This window comes from Rhizophagus irregularis, chromosome 10, assembly GCF_026210795.1.
Source record: "Rhizophagus irregularis chromosome 10, complete sequence".
Classification (NCBI taxonomy): Eukaryota; Fungi; Glomeromycota; class Glomeromycetes; order Glomerales; family Glomeraceae; genus Rhizophagus; species Rhizophagus irregularis.
This window is the reverse complement of record NC_089438.1, coordinates 4,979,577-5,002,588: the sequence shown is the minus strand read 5'-3', so window position 1 is coordinate 5,002,588 and position 23,012 is coordinate 4,979,577. Positions and strand designations below refer to the sequence as shown.

Sequence of the window (23,012 nt, the reverse complement as noted above, 5' to 3'; positions counted from 1 at the left end):
GTTTCATCTTTTTTTGGAAAAAAATTAATTTTGTTTATATTCTCTCGTGTCAATCCTACGCCATTATTGACCTTAATATGATGTTTATGCATAAACTGTTGAGCCCCTTTAAAATACTGATCCATATATTTATTTATTCATGAATTTATATTATAACCTCTTGTTTAGAATCTGCCGCTTATGCAACAGATTTCACGAGATATAACAGAAATATTTGGACAAATTTTACAAAGTGCAAGAAAAAATTCAAAAACTGCGTTTAAAAATTAACTTATCTGTAAATAAAAAACCTAACACTTCTTGGCGCAAAAAATTACGCATTGCTGGTCTGAAAGGTGTTAAGTATTGCAAATAACAAAACAAAATGTTTTTAATTGACGTAACTACGTTCATAACTGTGAACATCCATTCTTTTTATAGTAAAATATTTAAGTATGATTGTATAATATTATTTAAGGCCAAGGATCTTACAGTTATGTATTACAAGGAAACACATAACCTGAGTCAGGGACAACTTTCAGTGCCAAGGTGCCAAGGAAATGAATATCTTTTTTTTTGCAACTTAATACTAAGAAATTTCTGATAACATTTTATGAACAAATGAATATGTAAATTTCTCATATTGTTATCTACGAATATTTTCAGTTGTAGAAATTAAAAAGATTCATCATTTAAAAAATCTTTGATTAAAAAAAATTTCGGATAGTTTCATTTATCTTTTTTGAAATATTATACACGTATGTGAGGTTACTACGAAATTTTTGTTTAAATATATTCAACAAATATTCAAAATATATCGAAACATAGTGAATAATTCTTCGTATGAACACAAAAAGTGTGCTATATTTAGTATTATTACTAATAATTCAAGGATCGTCACATTATTGTTCAATCTCACACATGAATATGCACTTAAAAAAAACCCTTGCTGATTACATTAGAATTCCAAAGCATTAATATTACTGCATTAATGCATCAATAGTGCATGATAACATCAATCCTGTAACATTACAAAATTTATTTATAGGTGATGATTTGTTTTCTAGAATCATGTATATATCTGCAAAATAATGCGTATGTGATATACACATGACCAATCTTTAAATAGCTTTTGTAATCTACATTTTATTTTTCCGAATTTCATAAAAAATCATGTACCACAAATAAAAATATTGCAGCGGGTTCCCCGTCCAAGAAAATTACAAATACAAGTACAAATAGCAATCTTACTTTATAAGGTTATGAAAATTCCAGCATGCTTATTCTAGAATTCTTCTAGAAACCAATCGACTATAAAGAATAGTAGTACAAATATTTGTTCAATAATGTGCGGACTAATTATTAAATTATTATATTTTTTTACAAACAAAATTTAACTAAAAACAGACAAGTGCGAAACAATGTGAATTTATCCGCCTAAAAATAATTATGACACATATAGTAAATGTTCTCTTTATTTATCCTAAAAAAAAAAATTGTTACCTTAACATTGACTCGCTAGAAGTTATCGAATGTTAATTAAACTTGTTACAATTTATTTTATCATTATTGTTGTTTTTTTTTTGTTTATTTGTTTCAATTTTCAGGTCCTCAACAAAATAATATTTGTTTAAATATTTCCGAGCCCAAATTAGAAATAAACAAAAATTTAAAGAGAATTCTTATGAGCTTTTCAAAATTTTATTTAAATATTCTTACGTATTAGAAACGTATTATGTGCGAAGATCCGCAGCAAATTAAAAAAAATTCATTTTTTTACTGTGCTTCTTTTCCTTGCCTTGTTTTATATAAAAGGATAAGATTCTGTTCCTTTTAACACTTCTGTTGTTTTTTTTAAATCTAGCGGGCTTACCCGCTAAAAAAAGATTGTAACTGTTCAATTTGAGCAAATATCTAAGCCACATTACTATACACTGCATATTATTTCAGGAGTTTTGTGGGATCATCATCATCTTTCCATATAAGCCACATACTGTACCAACGTATCGATTTGTTTCAGATATTACTAAGAGTTTTTTTTTTTAGAGTCATAATTAACATTAAGCATAAATATTTGTTTCCTCATTTGAACGACGTTCCTTATTATATTTCGTTCGGATTTTGTAATCCGCTCCATAGTCGATCTTAATGTCCGATTCTCCGATACAGAATTTCGGTATATTTCGGTATGAAATTGCGGTATTATATTCCCGATAATCAATCTATTACTCCGATCTATAAAATTAATCGCATATATAAATATGCGAACGTTTATTTATCTTAAAAGGGACTAAAGAAAATATGTTCTTTTCCGAAATAGTAAACCATTTATATACTATATTATTTTTCGAAATTCAGGTTTTAGAGAAACAATATATAAATATAATCGAATTGCCGCAATATTTACATTATCTTTAAATCTATCCTTCTGTATTAGGTAAATTTTTTTTCAATAATTTCCTTAAACGATTTAAGTTCATTACTTCATTATGAGTAATGAAGTAAAGATTTATTATTAATATTATTATTCATACTCCAATTAAATCTTCTCGATGTTTGTTTTTTTTTTGTGAACCAAAACATAATGAAAAAAAGAAGTGTACTTTAACCTTATTTAAATTCTTTTTTTCCTTCTTAAAATATAAATAGGTAAATTATTTCCGAAAATTTATAAGATCAAAAAGAACAAAAAAAAGATTGGATCTTCTATATCTTTATATATCTTTTTTGTTACTTGAAAATCATCACGCGAAGTAAAAAAAAGCTGCGCTACCCTGCGACTTTTTTTTTGTTTGCCTGATTTGATGGATCAAAACAAAAAGATTAACCAATAAAATTTCATTTTAAAAGAATTTCAACAATACTAAAATGAGGAATTTTTTTTTTAAAAAAAAAAAGGCTAATCGAATCAAATATGATTTATTAGATAATCGGAAAAAAAATTTTTTTTTTTGATCAAGTTGATTGAGTTTCATGTTCCTTTTTTTTACTTCATTCATGTTTCATTCATTCATTTATTTTATTTGATTTTATATTATATTTATTATATTTTTATTTTCATTCATTATGCATTGTAAACTTTCGGGAAACCCGAAAATACACGCACTATGAAATAAAAAAAACCAGAAAAAAAAAAAATCTTTCAACTAATCGCAACTAATCACCGATTATATTACATTCTTATATGGAAATATGCAAAGTTCCACCATTGTAGAACAAGTAAAAAACGAATAGAATCATAAATTTCGTTCGTGTTATCAAAAGAATACCTAACATCAACATATATTATTTGTGAAATCGCGTGATCGTATATATAATATATATACTAACATATAATATAAATTGTATATTAAAACGGCGAAAAATTTTATTTTACAAGAAATTATTGCATATATAGATTTTATCACGATGTCACGTGTATTATATAAATTAAATATATTAAAATTATATAAATTTCTTATAAAGAACAATCGACTCCAGTCGTGTCTATATCTTAAAAATAAAAATAAAAAATTATAAAGTACAATCTCATTTTCGCGTATAATATAAGGATTTAGTATATAAATTATTTATCTTATTTATTTATTTATTATTATATTTTAAATAATATTCTTCATTATAAAATGAATTATTTTTATCTTTTTACTTTTTTTTTTATTTATGTTTTGTGTAACAGTTTATTTGAAACAACTAAAGTTGATAAGGAATCCGAATATAATCATAGAATCTTATTTAGCTTATTATTACACTTAACTTAATATTACTACTGTTATTTTTTTTATGTATAAAATTTTATATTGTGTTTATAATTCTTAGAATGTGAGAAGGAATATAAAAAAAAAAAATGTATACTGAAAAAATTATGATCGTCGGGTATAAAAAAGTTTTTTATTGGTTTCGAATATTACCAAAAATTTATTGATATGCAACACCCGTGTATTTGTTTTCTTTTCTTTTTGATTATATATTATATATTTTTTACAGCCTTAGTTTGCATAAAATTTAATATAAATAAAATATATAAATAATTTTTAAATACTTTAACACGTGACTAATGTTTGGAATTTCCTGAATTTACCGCGCAGCGCAAGTTTTATCGAAAGGTAAAGATTTTTTTTTTTTTGCCGAATTCAACGATTTCAATCATCGCCGGGTTACCTTATTTGGTGATTGTGGTGATTATTTTGGTTATAGTGGTGTGTATATACAACTCTACTGTACATAAGGAATGGAATATTATTCTTCAATTATTCCAAAACCAGTTTTTTTCATCAATTTGTTGTTGTGTATAATCATTTGTAGGGGATAGTATACCATATGAATGTTCGATTTCATTCAATGGGTTAAGAGATGGAGATGGTTGCAAACTATTAAAAGTAGGTGTGGTGCAATTTTCGTTTGAAAATAAAGGCGATGAAGTTGTTGATTGGAAACATAGAAAATTTGTTCCTTCGTTAGTTAAATGTCGAAAATAATCTATTTCATCATCAATAATTGGTGTGTTGTTATGAGACGAATTTGAATCGATATACGGCATTAAATTTGGCATAAATTGATTATTGAAAGTAATTGATTCATCACTTCTTTGAATTCTTGATAACGTAAATTCATTTGGAGACACGGGTAGTGAAATTCCACCTTCTTGATAATCTTTCTTCAAATGTGCACGAGGGATACGTTGAGAAGGTACGATTGGCGAAGATTTTATTTTATTATTGTTAGTTGTTTGCACAATAAAGGGATCATTAATAGAATTACAAATACTTTCAAGAGAAATTCCAAGATAATCGTTGTTATTATTATCAAATTCAGGTGGAATAGGGGAGAGAGATTTTGTAAAATGTAATGATGATGACGGATCGTATAAAGGAATAATTTCAGAACTAAGAGTTGGTATCATAGAGTGGATTGATGATTCATTATCACAAGTATTTCCTGTGTCGTTGCACCTGTCAACGAAATTTTGAATCTCTTTCCACATGAGCGATCTAACTTCTTCTTGATCACTTTCAAGAAATTGTATTCTTCCATAAAATGCATAAAGATATTCATCATTGTTTGTGGAATAACTCATTATCAAAGACCATAATTTACGTAAAAGGGCTATTTGTTCTGTTGTAGTAGATTCGTCAAAAAAAAGGCGAAAGAATAGTTGTTGTGTAGTTTCTTTTATATTAGGATAATAATGAACATTATTTGCTAAAAGTTCCGTTACATCAGATAAATTTTCTTCAACTTTAATTATACGATCATTTATATCCTTTATTGGATCTTTTTTGGTTGCTGCTTTCTTTGACTTTTTTGTTTCTTTAATTTTTATTTTACGAGGATCTTCAACCTGAGCTTGAACAACTTTCACTCTTTTCCTTCCTGGCTCAGGATAACTACATTCTACTTTATGATGACGACAATATTTGCAAGATTCTTTTGTGGAATAATTTCCATCACACTTTTTCTTATCACGTCTACAACGATAACAAGCATTTACGTTAATTCTTCCTCTCTTCTTTGCTGTTTTCTTCACGGTAATAATTTTATCGGGCTGAGCTTGCTGATTACCATTACAAGAATGTTCATTATCGGACAATTCTTCAATTACGCGTTTCCCTTGACTCATGATTAATATAAGATAGATAAGGTCTATGATATAATGAATTAAATAATCAGACTCTTTGTTCTGAAAAAGGACAAAAGATAAAGGGGAAGATTTTTTTTTAATAGAATTTTTTTTTAAAAAAAAATAATAAAAAATAAAAAAAAGATAATATAAAAAAAAGATGGTGTATAATAAAAAAATAAAATAAAATAAAATAAAATAAAACAAAATAAAAAAAAAAATAAAAAAAAAGATGATGTGATAAAAAATGTATGAAAAACTTTCTTTTTTATACGTAATTTCTCAATGTAAACAAATTTTTTTAACTGTGTAAAAATTTGTTTTTTTTTTCCGTTATGGCTTAACACAAAATTAATGCGCTTTTATAAATAAAGTGGCGTGTGGATTGTGTATTGTGGTTATTTTATATTTTTAAATTATGGCGCATTTATTTGATAGACATATTTATAAAAAAAAGTTTGTTATTCAATACAAACACCCTATGACCAATTTTTCATAACCGAACATGCAAAAAATTAAAGATCGTCGAATAACTCCGACATAGTTACACAAAAAATGTTGTGGCACGTTTGTTACTATTAAAATCCATGCTATATAGAATATAAGTAATTTGAGTGGATTTATATTTAACCAAAATACCGATAAAATAAAGTATTTGCTTATGTAATCAAAATTAATTATCCTTTAATACCATTCTCGGGATAATTAAATTTACAAACAATTATAAGAATAAACATTATTTATTACAAAATTAATGCACTTTTATGATAAGTTCATACAATGTTGTACCTTCAATCTCGAATATTCTAGATAGATTATAATTTCCAAATTGAGATTTTTCTTTTTATTCCATGAAACATTTCTTTCTATCTCATGTATAAAAAAGAAATTTGTGATCAAAAATGAAATTAAAAGGAAATTGCTTGGAACAAATGATAATGAGAGCGGATCTTCCATGATAGTAAATCTTTAGTTAATTAACTGCCATGTAACATATTTTATATTTAGACTGAAGCAAAGAGAGATGAAACTTTTTTGTTCGTCCTTGTAAATAAAAATATTATATTTCTTTGTTTTTTTTTTTCTAATTTGAATTCAAGAATCCAAATATGTATAAATTAACCCCGACTATGTTTCAAAATAGAAGCAGTTTAAATTTATTATATATAATTAAGGTTAGAAATTCATGCACAAAAATAAATTTATTCTCATTTATTCTTCTGAATAATAAGATAATTATCCACTATTTATAAATTGGCGGAGATTTATAAAAAATATAAATGTTCTCGTTAGGAAATTTTATGAATATGTATTAATCTTTAAAAAGTAATCAATTTCCATAAAATATATTTGGTACATGTTTTCTTTTTTTACGTATTAATATAAATTAATTATATATAATTTAATAATTTTAATAATTTTTATATATTTATGTATAATTTATATAATTTAATAATTTTATATATTTTATATATTTATATATAATTTATATAATTTAGTAATTTTATTTTTTATAACTCTAATTTTTTATGGTCAAATAATAATTCTATAATTCTATAATTCTATAATTCTTATAATTCTATAATTCTATAATTTTTGTAATTTAATAGTAATTTAATTCAATCTTTATTTTATAATTCATTCAATAAATAAATAAATATTTTATAATTATAATAAAATAATTTTGTTATTTTATAATTTATATTACATTTTAAACTTTCTTTTAAAGTGCTAAACTTTTTAAGGGGCTTTTTTACGCACATCAATTTTTTTTTTTACAGTTTGTGCCAATAAAAATGTGGCTGGTATAGTAGGTTAAAAATTCGTTTATTTTCATTTTTGGTAAAAATAAAATATATGTCCATTATGCCGGTAATCGTATTGTTGTGATCTCCGTTCACTATATACAAATCACCGAGATTACTTTACTACATACAATCGCCAAGGCTTCAAAACCTAAAACCCATTATTTATCGGCATAACTTCTCCGTATACTCATTCTTAGTTCGAATATTTTCTTATGTCAACTTTCATCTCATCTTGATTAATTATAATTGATAATATAATAACAAAATTTTAATTATGAAAAAATAACTATTAAAGTAGTTATTGTCTTCATTTGTCAATTCATACACTGAAAGTACATGCAAAATATTACGTATCATACATAATATATAAATCCTTATATGTTATTAATCACGTCTCTTTTGTATTATATCCAATGATTTGTGTATTTAAGCATTCAAATTCATTTCGGCCCCGAGTCCGTTATTTATATTTGTGTTTCTATTAATTTTAGTAAACGTTAAACTGGTGAGAAATTTGTATTACTGTACCGAAATGTAACACACATTACGTGTAACACAAAAATCACTGAATTATTCAGGGCGACATTTAACGAACATTCCCCCAGTGAAAATTGAAAAAAGAGTGACAAATATTTTTTTCACTTCACATGAACGTGGTATTTTTTTGACGACTCCTTGAAAAACAATAGGATAAATAAAAACTTATTATCTTAATAAAAATTTAAACAGTTTTGGCGCTATCGATATATTTAGCAAACATAGAATTAATGATTATTAATTAAAAGTAATGATACATAAAATTATTGGCAAAATTCCACAAAAAAAAAAATTTTAAGCGATTTAAGACAAATTTTATTCGAGAATTTTGGAATTAGTAATTAACTTAATTATCTTTTTTATTTATTATGTAACACCGCATTAAACAATTCTTTGTAGTACAAATATTTTACTCGTGTTAATCCTTTACCCGGTTCCAATTCCCATTTGTTGGTAATCTGCCTAAACTTAATTGGTGGTTAAAAGAAAATAAACCATTTAGCTAAAATATACTAGATCTATTTGAACAGACGAATTATAAATTTTTATTTTGAACAGAAAAACTTTTGATGCCTTCAAAAAAAAAATTCATATAGCGAGGATAAAACTTTCAGTCCTGATTGCGAGAGATTTGATGAGTTAGGAGTTGAAGGAAAAAGATTAATGTTAAATAAATTTTAAATAGAGGAAATATAATCGTAAATTTTTTACACACGTTAGTGACGTTACCTTAATTTATTAGTGGAGCCATTGATCGGACAAACAAATTTGTAAATTGGATCTTACTATATGGTCTGAATGACCGGTGAAAGATCTTATTTCACTGACAGCTTATTTCAATACCCTCAGTGATGAAAAACTGAATATTTAACATATTCAACAGCAACATTTGGTAACACTGTGAAATTAGTTGAAGCATTTCATAAACAACGTTTGGGTTTTTTTTATTCGTTCCTTCTTACGACATTATATTCTATTTTTAAAGAATAAGGTAGACGACTTATTGAGAGACGTGAAAATACACCATCGGATAACCTTTACTACCGCTAATATACCTCATAATGTTAATTTTACCAAACTTTTGGTGAAGAAGCTATGAGACCTCCCCTATAAAAATTTTTTTAGAAAAATGATCATATTTCTGAGTTTCTTCGGAATAAAAACAAAAACTAGAAAAATGATCATTTATCGGAGTTTTCCAGAATTTTTTTTATAGGGCTTTGACTAACGATTCTTTGTATTATGCTTGACGGATTTCTTGGTGGAGCTGATACAGTAAGTAGATTTTATTCAAAGGAATGCTGAATTTGAAATTATATTAACCATTTCCGCTTTTACTTTTATTATAGACCGTAAACACGCTTTCATTCGTTAATTATTATCTTGCACATAATACATCAGATGTAAAAAGAGAAAATGCTAAAAGACCAAATATTCCAAGATGATGGTAAAATACGCTCAATCACTTTTCATAACTTAAAATATTGTGAAGCAATTGTAAAGAAGTATCTCATTATAAATTCTTTTCAAGTTTTATTGGTAAACTTGAAGAAGTAGTAGGATATCAATGACCAGCCGGTACAACGTTCCGAATCGATGAATATTATTGGGAATAACAATCCTGATAGATGGATATCTGAATTTGAAGGTTTTGAATCAAAAAAACATTCTTTTATCATATTTGGTAAAGGGGTAAGGATCCGCCCAGGAACATCAGGAAACTTTTTCACGTAAAATCCTCATGGAAATCCACATACGAAACATATGGTATTTTCTGCGTAGATCCACAATATTATACGTTGATCTACTGTACGTAGGATATATGGGAATGTATGGAATTCTACACATTTCTGCTAATCCATACGGAATTACGTACCTAGAAATTTCATGAAGAAGAAAGTTAGCTAGTTTGTTTGATGGCCTTATTGTTTAGGAAATATTAAATTGGTTTAATAGATATGAAAACTCCTTTAAGAACCGAATCTTCTGCTATAACTGTTTGTACCAAATTAATAAATTAGTATTTTTCTTATTTTTGTATTTGTATTTTTTTTAAAAAAAAACAAATAAATAAATAATTCAATTATTATTAGAATTACATTTTCCCACAACATAATACCACACATACAAGCATATTATACAATATAAATAGTCTAACATAAATAAGGATATTTTGCAATGTCGAAGTCGTTCATACAGAGCTCGAACTTAAACTCGTTGAACAATCTCTGGGCAGGAATGAAAGTCCGTACTCCACCACCGTCTAATATTCAAGTACTACTGTATTTCTTGAAAAAAGTATGTCAAAATCCAACGATAATTGGAGATAATTGCTAATTGCCACGGTATATAAATTATACTGTGTTCCTGGTTTTTGTAATTTCGGCCGGAATTATAAAAACCTTGGCCAACACTAAAGCATACGGCAAATAAAAATAAAAATTCTTAATGTAAACTAATAAATAAATTATACTATTTTGTTATATATACACGGGTTCCTTAATGTACAGTGAGTGTACGATATTAATGTACGAACTGACCGGAGTTGACGTTAACGCTATAACGTGCAAGTGCATAACCCCTAAACTCGGGCCAGTTCGTACGTTAATTTCGTACACCCCGACTGTACGTTAAGGACGCCCATATATACATGTAATGAAAATACAATGGTGTTCCTGGTTTTTGTAATTTCGGCCGGAATTATAACAACCTTGGCCAGCACTAAAGCATGCGGCCTATATTTACATTAAAACAATGCAATTTTCATAATTTTTAACCAAATCCTGCTAAAGCTTTGAATTGTGACTTTTCTAAAAGGAGATAAAATATGCAATATTACCTTAACAGTTAATAGCTAAATTTTTCACTAAATATTATGAGATGAATTTAGTTAGTTCTGCGTTACAAGCCTTATTATAACTATTTTTGTTAATTTATTAAATCATGCATCACATGCATCACATTTATCATCTTTGAAAATCCGCATGTAAATGAAATAATATAAATATGCCAAAAATTATTCTTCCAGACTTGTTAAAAGAGAAAGATAAAAAATAAAAACAAATATAAACGTTAACAGTTAAGATGATTTTGAAATCATTTGAGGATTTTAGAATTGGTGATTATCTTTTATTGTTGAGTACTATATTAACGATCTATGTGGCACAGTATTATTATAAATATTTTACTCGCGTTAATCCTTTACCCGGCCCTTTCCCATTTCCGTTTATTGGTAATCTGATTCAATTCTACTGGTGGTTTAAAGGAAATTTCAAAGTATTTTACAGGTATAATTATGAGAAATATGGTGATATATACGAGATTCATTTGAATGGACGATTCATAATTTTATATCGAGCGGAATATTTGAAAAACTTTTAACACCTTCGACAAAAATTCACATGTGATAAGATTTTCTTACAACAATAAGGGATTAGAAGAATTGGGAGTTAGCGGGAAAGGAATATTAATAAATAATAATTTTAAATCGTGGAAATATAATCGTCAATTTTTTGCACAAGCTATTTTGTCACCGAAATTTAATAATGAAGCTGTTTATTGGACAAACAAACTTTTCAACGAACTGGAAGGTTATTGGAATAAATTATTTCTTAAAGAAGAAATTATCAAAGAAAATCAATATACAAATGATATGATTATTAAACTGTTAACTGGGGAAAGATCTTATTCAATGGCGGCCTATTTTGATACTCTCAGTGATGAAAAATCTGATCACCCGCCAGCAATAGTCAATGATTCTGTAAAATTAGTTCAATCAATTCGTAAACATCATCTAGGATTTATATTGTTTTACTATGTTTCTCCTTTCTTACGACATTATGTCCCATTTTTTAAGAATAAACAGATGAATTACTTCAAAATATGAAATTTATTAACAGGAGACTTGATGAAATTTTTAAGAAGCGTAGCAAGAAATTGAGAATACATCATTAAATAAACCTTTACCAAATGATATGTTAACATCGGTAATTACTGCGAATACACCTCGTGATGTTAATTATACCAAAACTGTTGGTGGTGAAGCTTTGGATAGACCTATGACTTATTCTGAAATTGGTGGTATTATTTTTGATGGGTTTCTTGGTGGAAGTGATACAGTAAGTAAAATTTTCAAATAAATAAACCTTGGCCTAAGATTATATTAAAAATTCCATTTTTTTTATTTTTTTTTCTAATATAGACCGCAAATGCGATTTCATTCATTATCTATTATATTGCACGTAATCCGGACGTGAAAAAGAAAATGATAGAAGAAATTAATAGGATATTTCAAGGTGATAAAATACGTCCAATCACTGAAAATGATTTTCAAAAGTTAAAATACTGTGAAGTAATTGTGAAGGAAGTCTCTCGCATTTTCCCAAGATGTATTGAAAAATCTGATGAAATAACAGGATATCAATGGCCAGCCGGTACAATGTTTCGAATCAATGCTGATGTTATTCATAAAAATGAAGATTGTTGTGAGGATCCTGATAAATTTAACCCTGATAGGTGGATGGTTGAAGGTTTGGAGCCAAACAAGCATTCATTACTCATGTTTGTCGGTGGATTAAGAATTTGCTCAGGAAGAAAGTTGGCAATGATTGAACTAATTTGTTTGATGGCTTTACATATTATATAGAAAATACGAAATTGATTTAGTAGATATGAATTCTCCTTAAAAACTATAAGTGGCAGTGTAATTGTTTGTACTGAATTATTAGTTGAAATTAAACCAAGAGATTGAACGTTCTTGTATTTATAAAATACTGTAAATTTTTTTTTTCTAAAAAAAATTTTAGAATAAAATGTTTAAATAATACAGTTAAATTCTTCTTGAAGCTTTAAGAAACATTATACAGTAGCTTCAGAAAATGTAATACCGAGTTTTCTTCACTTAAGTTAATGTGTTAATAAGAATTCCTCTTTTATATTTATAGTGCTTATAGAGTCTTCCATCTTTAAAAAATGTATATATAAATGAATTTTTTAACCCAAAGATCAAAATTTGAGACAATAAAAGCGTCGGAACGAAGAAGCATAGTGTTGGCCAAAAATTTCAAATAGTTCCAGCCTGAAATATATATTATTCAAGTGATCCGATTTCGGCTCAAAGTGTAAGCGAAAGGCTATATAATTCTTCAAATACTGGGAATGTCCGTCCAGCACGTGACGATGCACATCAATAAAACTTAATGATTTCCGTTTCCTAGTTTACCCGGAATGCCATTTTTGATGCCGAGACTAACAATAAGTCATTCTATGGGGTAGTTACTCAACATGTAAAACATATTTTTGATTAATAATAAAATATAATTTTTGATTGTTGATTCGTCTACATTTTTAGAAAAATAAAATTTGATTGTTGATAACATATTGACAGATTTAGAGTTTACCCAACTTAGTTATACTACTGTTAAATAGTATTTATTGTTCGTATGGTTAACTATTCTTGACACGCATAAATAATTTTCGTAATTCCGAAACAATATAAATATGTTACCTGATTAGAAAAAAAGATTCTAAAATTAAAAAAAAAGAAAAGAAAACGACAAAATGGTTTTAAAATCGTTCGAAAATCTTGAAATTGGTGATTTTCTTTTGTTTTTAAGTACCATATTAGCGATCTATGTGGCACATTTTTATTACAAATATTTTACTCGTGTCAATCCTATGCCCGGCCCTTTCCCGTTTCCATTCGTTGGTAATATACCTCAATTTTATTTGCAATATAAAGGTGACACCAAGTTATTTTACGGAGATAATTACAAGAAATACGGTGAAATATATGAGGTTCAAATGGGTGGACGAGAGATAGTTTTATCTAGATCAGAATATATTGATAAACTTTTAACACCTTCAACAAAACATTTACATATAGTGAGATTTCCTGACAATGAAGGATTAGAAGAATTGGGTGTTCAAGGGAAAGGAATATTATTAAATGAAAATTTTAAATCATGGAAATATAATCGTCAATTTTTTACGCAAGCTATTTTGTCACCGAAATTTACTAACGAAGCTATTGATTGGACTAACAGAATTTTCAATGAATTAGAAGGTTATTGGAATAAATTGTTTCAAGAAAATAAAAATAAATTGGATTTTACTGCATGGTTTAATCAATACACAAATGATATGATTATTAAATTATTAACTGGGGAAAGATCTTATTCAATGGCAGCTTATTTTGATACTCTCAGTGATGAAAAATCTGATCACCCACCAGCAATAGTCAATGATTCTGTAAAATTAGTTCATGCGCTTCGTAAACATCTTTTGGGTTTTATAATATTTGCATTCGTACCTCCTTTCTTACGACATTATATTCCATTTTTTAAGAATAAAGCAGATGATTTACTTCAAAACGTAAGATTTATTAATGAAAGACTGGATGAAATTATTAAGAGACGTAGACAAGCAATTGAAAATACATCATTGGATAAACCTTTAACAAATGATATGTTGACATCGTTAATTACTGCGAATACACCTCGTGATGTTAATTATACCAAAACTGTTGGCGGTGAAGCTTTGGATAGACCTATGACTGATACTGAAATTCGGGGTGTTATTTTTGATGGATTTCTTGGTGGAACTGATACAGTAAGTAATTTCAAAGAAATGCTGAACCTTAGCCTGAATTATATTATAATTTTTTTTTTATTTAGACAGCAAACACGATTTCGTTCGTTATATACTATATTGCACATAATCCAGATGTGAAAAAGAAAATGATAGAAGAAATTGATAGAATATTCCAAGGTGATAAAACACGTCCAATTACTGAAAATGATTTTCAAAAGTTAAAATACTGTGAAGCAATTGCAAAGGAAGTCTCTCGCGTTTTCACAGTTGTACCTACGATTTTAAGATCAATCAATAAACCTGATGAAATAGCAGGATATAAATGGCCAGCCGGGACAATGTTTCGAATCAATGCCGATGCTATTCATTATAATAAAGACTATTGGGAAGATTCTGATAAATTTAATCCTGATAGATGGCTGGTTGAAGGTTCTGAGTCAAAGAAACTTTCATTTCTCATGTTTGGTGGAGGATTAAGAATATGCCCAGGAAGAAAATTGGCAATGATTGAATTAGTTTGTTTGATTGCTTTATTATATAGAAAATACGAAATTGATCTAGTAGACATGAATGCTCCTTTAAAAGTTGTAAGTGGCGGTGTGACTGCTTGTACCGAATTATTAGTTGAAATTAAACCAAGAAATTGATTCTTGTAATTTAATATAAAGATACGGTAAATAATTTTTTAAAAATTTTGCTATGTAATCAATATTTTATTAAAGTTCTTTAAAACATTCCGCAGTAGTTTCAGGAAAATGTAATACTAAAATTTTCCTGCTAAAATTAATTACCTTTACCGAGTTACTATTTTGATACCGAAATTGACAAAGATAATAGTTTGAAATTTATTATTATTTAGTTTGTTTCTTTATTTTATTTTATTTTATTTTTGTTTAATAAATATTTGATTACTTTAAGCAATAAAAATACTGATAATCAATCACAAGTACTTATTACCAACAATATTTGCAAACACTTGTAAAATACTTATTCTTATGAATATTTTGGTTTATATAATGTACAAATATTTCACAAAACTTTTGCAATTAATTAATAAAAAATAAACTTTGCGAGATAATATTTGCTATTTTTAAAATATTTTACATGTATTTTTATATTTATATTTGCCATTTACTATTTGCTATTTACTAAATATTTCGCAAATATATAATTAAATTGAATGTAAATAGAATTTTTTACTTTTGTCCAAATCCTTCATCATGACCATAGCTTCCACGGCTACAACCGCGTCCACGTGACCATGCCCACGACTCTTGAGGATTCCAATAGATTCAGATCAACTTCTCCCTTGTGGAGATATTTTATTAAAACATTACCCAAAACTATATGGAATCCCTTGCCTTATCTGCACCAATCACCCTGATACCAATGAACACCTGGGTTTTTGTCAGAACTTACGTCCTTTTATTAATTCTTAATATTCTAATTAACTGTTTCCAACCATTGTCTTGTCTTATTCATACCTGACGTCGTTAACAAATACACCCTATTTTTACCTGTCACAAGCAATACTCATGACATTTATTTAGTTCTTCATCAATTGATTCCTCAAAACATTGTTGAAGTCGTTCAATCATTTATGAATAAACATTCAGTCACACGACAAATTATTTTTGACTTCTTCACTTCAATACAGCAATCAATATACAAAACGCAACACAATAACAAACTTCACTCTTGGAAATGCTCCCTGAATATTAACAAAAATTAAAAACGTAATTACAAACATTACCCATTCAATTTAACAATGAATCGACGCTGCGGCCACCTGAGAATTCTGCGATCTCTAATGGTCTTTTTGACCGTGCATCGATCCCGACCTCGAATTACCTTCATTCTGGTGGATGGGCCTCCTTTATTCATTTTAACTAATATATAGATTTCATTAATTATAATTATCTGTTATTTTCTTTTTTTTTCTTTATTTTTTTCATTTTTCTGTTTCTTCTTTTTCTTTTTCTCTTCTTTCGTACAATGCAGGTAATGCATAGTGTTGTTTTTATAAATAATAGGCAGTACGATCCTGCTCGAGTTATGTCAAAAGGGTTGGGTTTATACTTGGTTAGTGTAGTATTGTAGTTTATTTTTAAGGGCTCAGCTTCCAGACTTGTATGGCTCCCAGCCCGTCATTGTCTAAATTTTTAAAATAAAATAAAATAAATAGATTCAGATCAATATTAGTAATAAATAATAAAAAAAAATTATAATCCATATTGGGGAAAAGCTCTGCCGCAATTTATCTAACCTATTTTAAACTATTTTTCTTCCCCTTTACTCCTTTTCCTTCCTTTTTTTTCCATTTCTTTTTCCTTCGTTTTCCTTTCGTTCCTTCTCCCCTCCTTCATTTCCTTCCCCTTTCCATCCTTTCTTTTTCGTATTTTATTTAAAAAAAGTGTTGAAAACCACCCACAAAAAAAAACAAATCCTTTAATAAAATGCTTATACGTTTCTATTTTTCCTTTTAGGTGGCTCCTTCAGTCTTCTGGACGCGATATTTTGTAAGTTTTTAATTTATTTTTCATTAATATTTTAACGAACAGCTACTAACAGTTCGTTTTCATTTTTTTAGGCGATTCTTTGAATCTCTTTGACGCATGAGATTTTGTTTTTAGTAAATTTTTTACTATTTTAACATATCAAATTTTATCTTTTTTATTTAGACGGGCCTGGACACTTGGATTTTTGAATTTTGGTGAACTGTATTTTTTTTCAAATTAATTCTTTAACGAAACATTTCTTATGTTTTGTTTTCTTATTTTTTAGATGGCTGGGAAGGTTGCTTTGAAGACGGGATTTCGGCGAGTAAAATGAATTTTTTTTTTTCAACAAATTTTACTAACAGTTCTTTTTTCCCTTTTTTTAGGCGACTTTTCAATTCTTTGGATACGTGGGATGGGAGCTCGTTCAGAGCTTTTGACTCGTTGAATTCTGTGGGTGAGTTTCTTGTTCTTTTTAATTTACAGTAACGAAACATTTTATTAATGTTTCGATTTCCTCTTATTTTTTAGACGGCGCACGTATTATTTCGGTAAGAGCTTCCAAAAAAATATATATATCGATATATTTTTTTAATTTATTTCTTTAGTGAAATGTTTTACAATTTTCTCTTTTTTTTAGATGGTCATGTCCCTGGGCGTATTATCTCTTCCGAAAAAAATATTTTTTTTCTTTCTAATTTATTTCTTTAGCGAAATGTTTTACTAATGATTTCATTTTATTGTTTTTATTCTTTTTTAGGCGATTCTTTGGACATGTGGCTTAAGGTGTTGTTTTATACTTAATTTGAGTTTTCTAGTCTCTTTGGATATGGATATAAGAATTTGGCAAGTTTTTTTTTAATTCTTTTTTTATTATTAGTTTAACGAACAGATATTAACTTTCATTCTCTTTCTTTTTTTTTAGATGGTTCTTTCGGATTTCTCTGGATATTGGGATTCGGTAAATATATGATTTCATTTTTTTTCTTTACTGCGCCTTTTAACGAACTGCAACTAACATTTTTTTTAGGTGGATCTTTGAACGTAGATTCGGTGAATGGTGTTTTCTTTTATTTCAAATTAACTCTTTTGATGGAATGTTATTAACATTTCAGTTTTTTTCTTAGGTGGTTCTTTCAGTTTCTTTTGATGCAAAATTCCGGGTAAGATTCTCCCCTTTTTTTTCTTGAATTTTTTTTTTATTTTAATGAATAGTTTTTAATTGTTTGTTATTTTTTTTTATGCGTTTCTTTGGCTCTTTGGATGTGGGATTTTTGTGAGTATATTATTTATTTAAATTTTTATTTCCGTCTTAAAATGGTTACTAAATTTTTATTTTCTCCTTTTTTTAGACGGTATGGACATGTAGGGTCTTGGTGAAAAATAAGCCTCAGTTTTTCTTATTTTTAGATGAGTCTAGGCGCTTGGAACAGGCAAGTTTTGAAAAAAGGAATTAAAACTTTTTTATAAAAGTTTTTTTTTAATTTTTTTTCCTTTTTTATAGGGAAATCGGCTCAGGAAATCGGCTCCAACGTGAGCACCATATTCCCAAGTGAGTTTCGAAAAAAGAAAGAAACTTTTATTAATCTTTCTTTTACTTTTTCGTAGGGAATCGACTTTGACTTGGAACTAAATCCAAGATTAAGTTTCAAAAAAGATGAATTCAAAACTAAAAATCAAACTCAGTTTTTAATCTTTTTCCTATTTGATAGGGAATCAGCTCTGACTTATAACGGGATCCCAGAGATAGTTTCGAAAAAAAAAATATTTGAAACTTGGTTTTTGTAAGGAAATCGGTGACAACAGATTCCCAGGTGAGTTTCAAATAAAAAAATTTGGAACTTCATTAAAAATAATTTTTATTAACTTTTTTTTTTTGATTTTCTTTTGTATCATGAGACTCCTGACTTAAGAAAAGACGTTAATTATAGTAACGTCTTCTTTTATCTTCCCTGACTTCATTATCTCTCGGTATGATAATGGATTTTATGTTGTACAAGTGCGAAATTAGTTAAATTTTTGGAAAAATAAAATTTTGAACCAAGTTAAAAACGTTTTTTATTATCGTTTTTTTTCTTTTTAGAGGGACGGGTTTCCACTTCTTGCTTGAATGGATTGGGTGGTAAGTTAGAATTTTTTGAAACTTTTTTATTAGGAAACTTTATTAATGGTTCCTTTTCTCTCTTTTTTGTAGGAACGGGTTTCTGATTCTTGGCTGGATTAAATGGTAAATTCCAAAAGGTTCCGAAGATAAAACATTAAAACTGTTTTATTATCAATTTCAATATATTGTAATAGCACTTTAGCAATAAATTGTACAATAAATTTTTTATAATGAAAGTACAAAACAATTTATATTACGATCTGTATTATTAGCTATAGTACAATGTCCCTACAAGACTAATTAACATGGTTTGTATATAATGTACTGTAATATTAATTTTACAATACATTTAAAATTTTATTAGCAAGTAATTATACATACAATAGTATTACAGTATTGCATTGTAAACTCCAACACGTGCTTTGACATCACGAATAATCAAATTAAACTGTATATAGTAAATTAAAAAGAATATGTTGTGTATAATTTTAGTATGAGATTACTTAATAAGTATTTTTCTCAATGTTGTTCTACACTTAAAAGCTTACTCAATTTAGTTATCGCACAATGATTTAATAAAATCATTTTTTGGTCAAAAAAAAAAATAATAAATAAATAAAGGAAAAAAGAAAACGAGATGGTTTTTAAATTATTCGAAAATTTTGGAATTAGTGATTTTCTTTTATTTTTAAGTACCATATTAACGATCTATGTGGCACAATATTATTACAAATATTTTACTCGTGCCAATCCTTTACCTGGACCATTTCCATTCCCATTCATTGGTAATTTACCTCAATACTATTTGTGGTCTAAAGGAAATATCAAAGAATTTTATGGATATAATTACAAGAAATATGGTGATATGTACGAGGTTCAGTTGAATAGACGAACTATAGTTTTATCTAAAATAGAGTATATTAAAAAACTTTTAACGCCTTCGACAAAAAATTCACATGTGACATATCCTGATAGTGAAGGATTAAAAGAATTGGGAATTGAAGGAAAAGGAATATTGTTAAATCAAGATCTTAAATCGTGGAAATATAATCGTCAGTTTTTCTCTCAAGCTATTTTGTCACCGAAATTTACTAATGAAGCTATTGATTGGACAAACAAACTTTTCAACGAACTGGAAGGTTATTGGAATAAGTTATTCCTTAAAGAAGAAATTATCAAAGAAAATAAAAATAAATTGGATTTTACTGCATGGTTTAATCAATACACAAACGATATGATTACTAAATTGTTAACTGGAGAAAGATCTTATTCAATGGCAGCTTATTTTGATACTCTCAGTGATGAACAATCTGATCATCCATCAGCAATAGTCGATGATTCTGTAAAATTAGTTCAAGCATTTCGTAAACATCTTTTGGGTTTTATAATGTTTGTATACGTATCTCCTTTCTTACGACATTATATTCCATTTTTTAAGAGTAAAGCAGATGACTTACTTTTAAATTTAAGATTTATTAATAAAAGACTGGATGAAATTATTAAGAGACGTAGACAAGCAATTGAAAATACATCATTGGATAAACCTTTAAAAAATGATATGTTAACATCGTTAATTACTGCGAATACACCTCGTGATGTTAATCATGTCAAAACTGTTGGCGGTGAAGCTTTGGATAGACCTATGACTGATACTGAAATTCGTGGTATTATTTTTGATGGATTTCTTGGTGGAACTGATACAGTAAGTAATTTCAAAGAAATGCTGAACCTTAGCCTGAATTATATTAAATTTTTTTTTTTTATTTAGACAGCAAACACAATTTCGTACATTATATACTATATTGCACATAATCTAGATGTGAAAAAGAAATTGATAGAAGAAATTGATAGAATATTCCAAGGTGATAAAACACGTCCAATCACTGAAAATGATTTTCAAAAATTAAAATACTGTGAAGCAATTGCAAAGGAAGTCGCTCGCGTCTTCACAGTTGTACCTTCGTTTACAAGATATATTAATAAACCTGATGAAATAGCAGGATATAAATGGCCAGCCGGGACAATGTTTCGAATCAATGCCGATGCTATTCATTATAATAGAGACTATTGGGAAGATCCTGATAAATTTAATCCTGATAGATGGATGGTTGAAGGTTTTGAGCCAAATAAACATTCATTACTCATGTTTGGCGGTGGATTAAGGATTTGCCCAGGAAGAAAGTTGGCAATGATTGAATTAGTTTGTTTGATTGCTTTATTATATAGAAAATACGAAATTGATCTAGTAGATATGAATGCTCCTTTAAAAGTTATAAGTGGCGGTGTAACTGCTTGTACCGAATTATTAGTTGAAATTAAACCAAGAAATTGATTTTTGTGATTATAAATATACGGTAAATAATTTTTTTTAAAAATTTTACTATATAATCAATTTTTATTATTTCTTTAAAATGATATAAATTAAGTTCTTTAAAGCATTCCGCAGTAGTTTCGGGAAAGTGTAATACTAAAATTTTCATGCTATGGTTAATTGCCTTTACCGAATTACCGAAATTGACAAAGATACCAAGTTTACTCGAAATTTATTATTATTTAGTTTGTTTTTTTATTTTATTTTATTTTTGTCTAAGCAATAAAAATACGATACTGATTTACGTAATTATGCATACAGCTGTATTATAAACTCCAACACGTGCTTTGACATCATGAATAATCAATTAAACTGTTTATAGTAAATTAAAAAGAATCTGTGACTATTATGTACATTTACTACTTGTTTTGTTATAAATGAACTAATTTTAGTATGAGATTACTAAATAAGTATTTCTCTCAATGTTCTCGATTCACGTTCTACGCTTAAGCTTACCCAATTTAATTACACCCAACTATGACAGGGTTACTATTTTTATATCGCACAATGATTTTGCATTTTTGAAATATAACTATTTTTTGGTCAAAAAAAAAAATAAATAAATAGATAAATAAATTAAGGAAAAAGAAAACGATAAGATGGTTTTTAAATTATTAGAAAATTTTGAAATTAGTGATGTTCCTTTATTTTTAAGTGTCATATTAACTATCTATGTGGCACAATATTATTTCAAATATTTTACTCGTGTCAATCCTTTACCCGGACCATTTCCATTCCCATTCGTTGGTAATTTACCTCAATACTATTTGTGGTCTAAAGGAGATATCAAAGAATTTTATGGATATAATTACAAGAAATATGGTGATATTTACGAGGTTCAGTTGAATAGACGAACTATAGTTTTATCTAAAATAGAGTATATTGAAAAACTTTTAACACCTTCGACAAAAAATTCACATGTGATGAGATATCCTGATAGTGAGGGATTAAAAGAATTGGGAATTGAAGGAAAAGGAATATTGTTAAATCAAGATCTTAAATCCTGGAAATATAATCGCCAGTTTTTCACACAAGCTATTTTGTCACCGAAATTTACTAACGAAGCTATTGATTGGACTAACAGAATTTTCAATGAATTAGAAGGTTATTGGAATAAATTGTTTCAAGAAAATAAAAATAAATTGGATTTTACTGCATGGTTTAATCAATACACAAACGATATGATTATTAAATTGTTAACTGGAGAAAGATCTTATTCAATGGCAGCTTATTTTGATACTCTCAGTGATGAAAAATCTGATCATCCATCAGCAATAGTCGATGATTCTGTAAAATTAGTTCAAGCACTTCGTAAACATTTTTTGGGTTTTATAATGTTTGTATACGTATCTCCTTTCTTACGACATTATATTCCATTTTTTAAGAGTAAAGCAGATGACTTACTTTTAAATTTAAGATTTATTAATAAAAGGCTAGATGAAATCATTAAGAGACGTAGACAAGCAATTGAAAATACACCATTGGATAAACCTTTATCAAATGATAT

General features: G+C 27.5%; 1 protein-coding gene across 1 annotated transcript; it reads right to left on the bottom strand.

Annotated features, from left to right (window-relative positions):
* Positions 1-4,222: 4,222 nt before the first annotated feature.
* OCT59_002493 (uncharacterized protein) lies at positions 4,223-5,596 on the bottom strand (the record flags this gene model as incomplete). Its single annotated transcript, XM_025319107.2, has 1 exon — positions 4,223-5,596. The coding sequence occupies one exon, from the start codon at positions 5,594-5,596 to the stop codon at positions 4,223-4,225; it is 1,374 nt and encodes a 457-aa protein (XP_025174510.2).
* Positions 5,597-23,012: the final 17,416 nt, after the last annotated feature.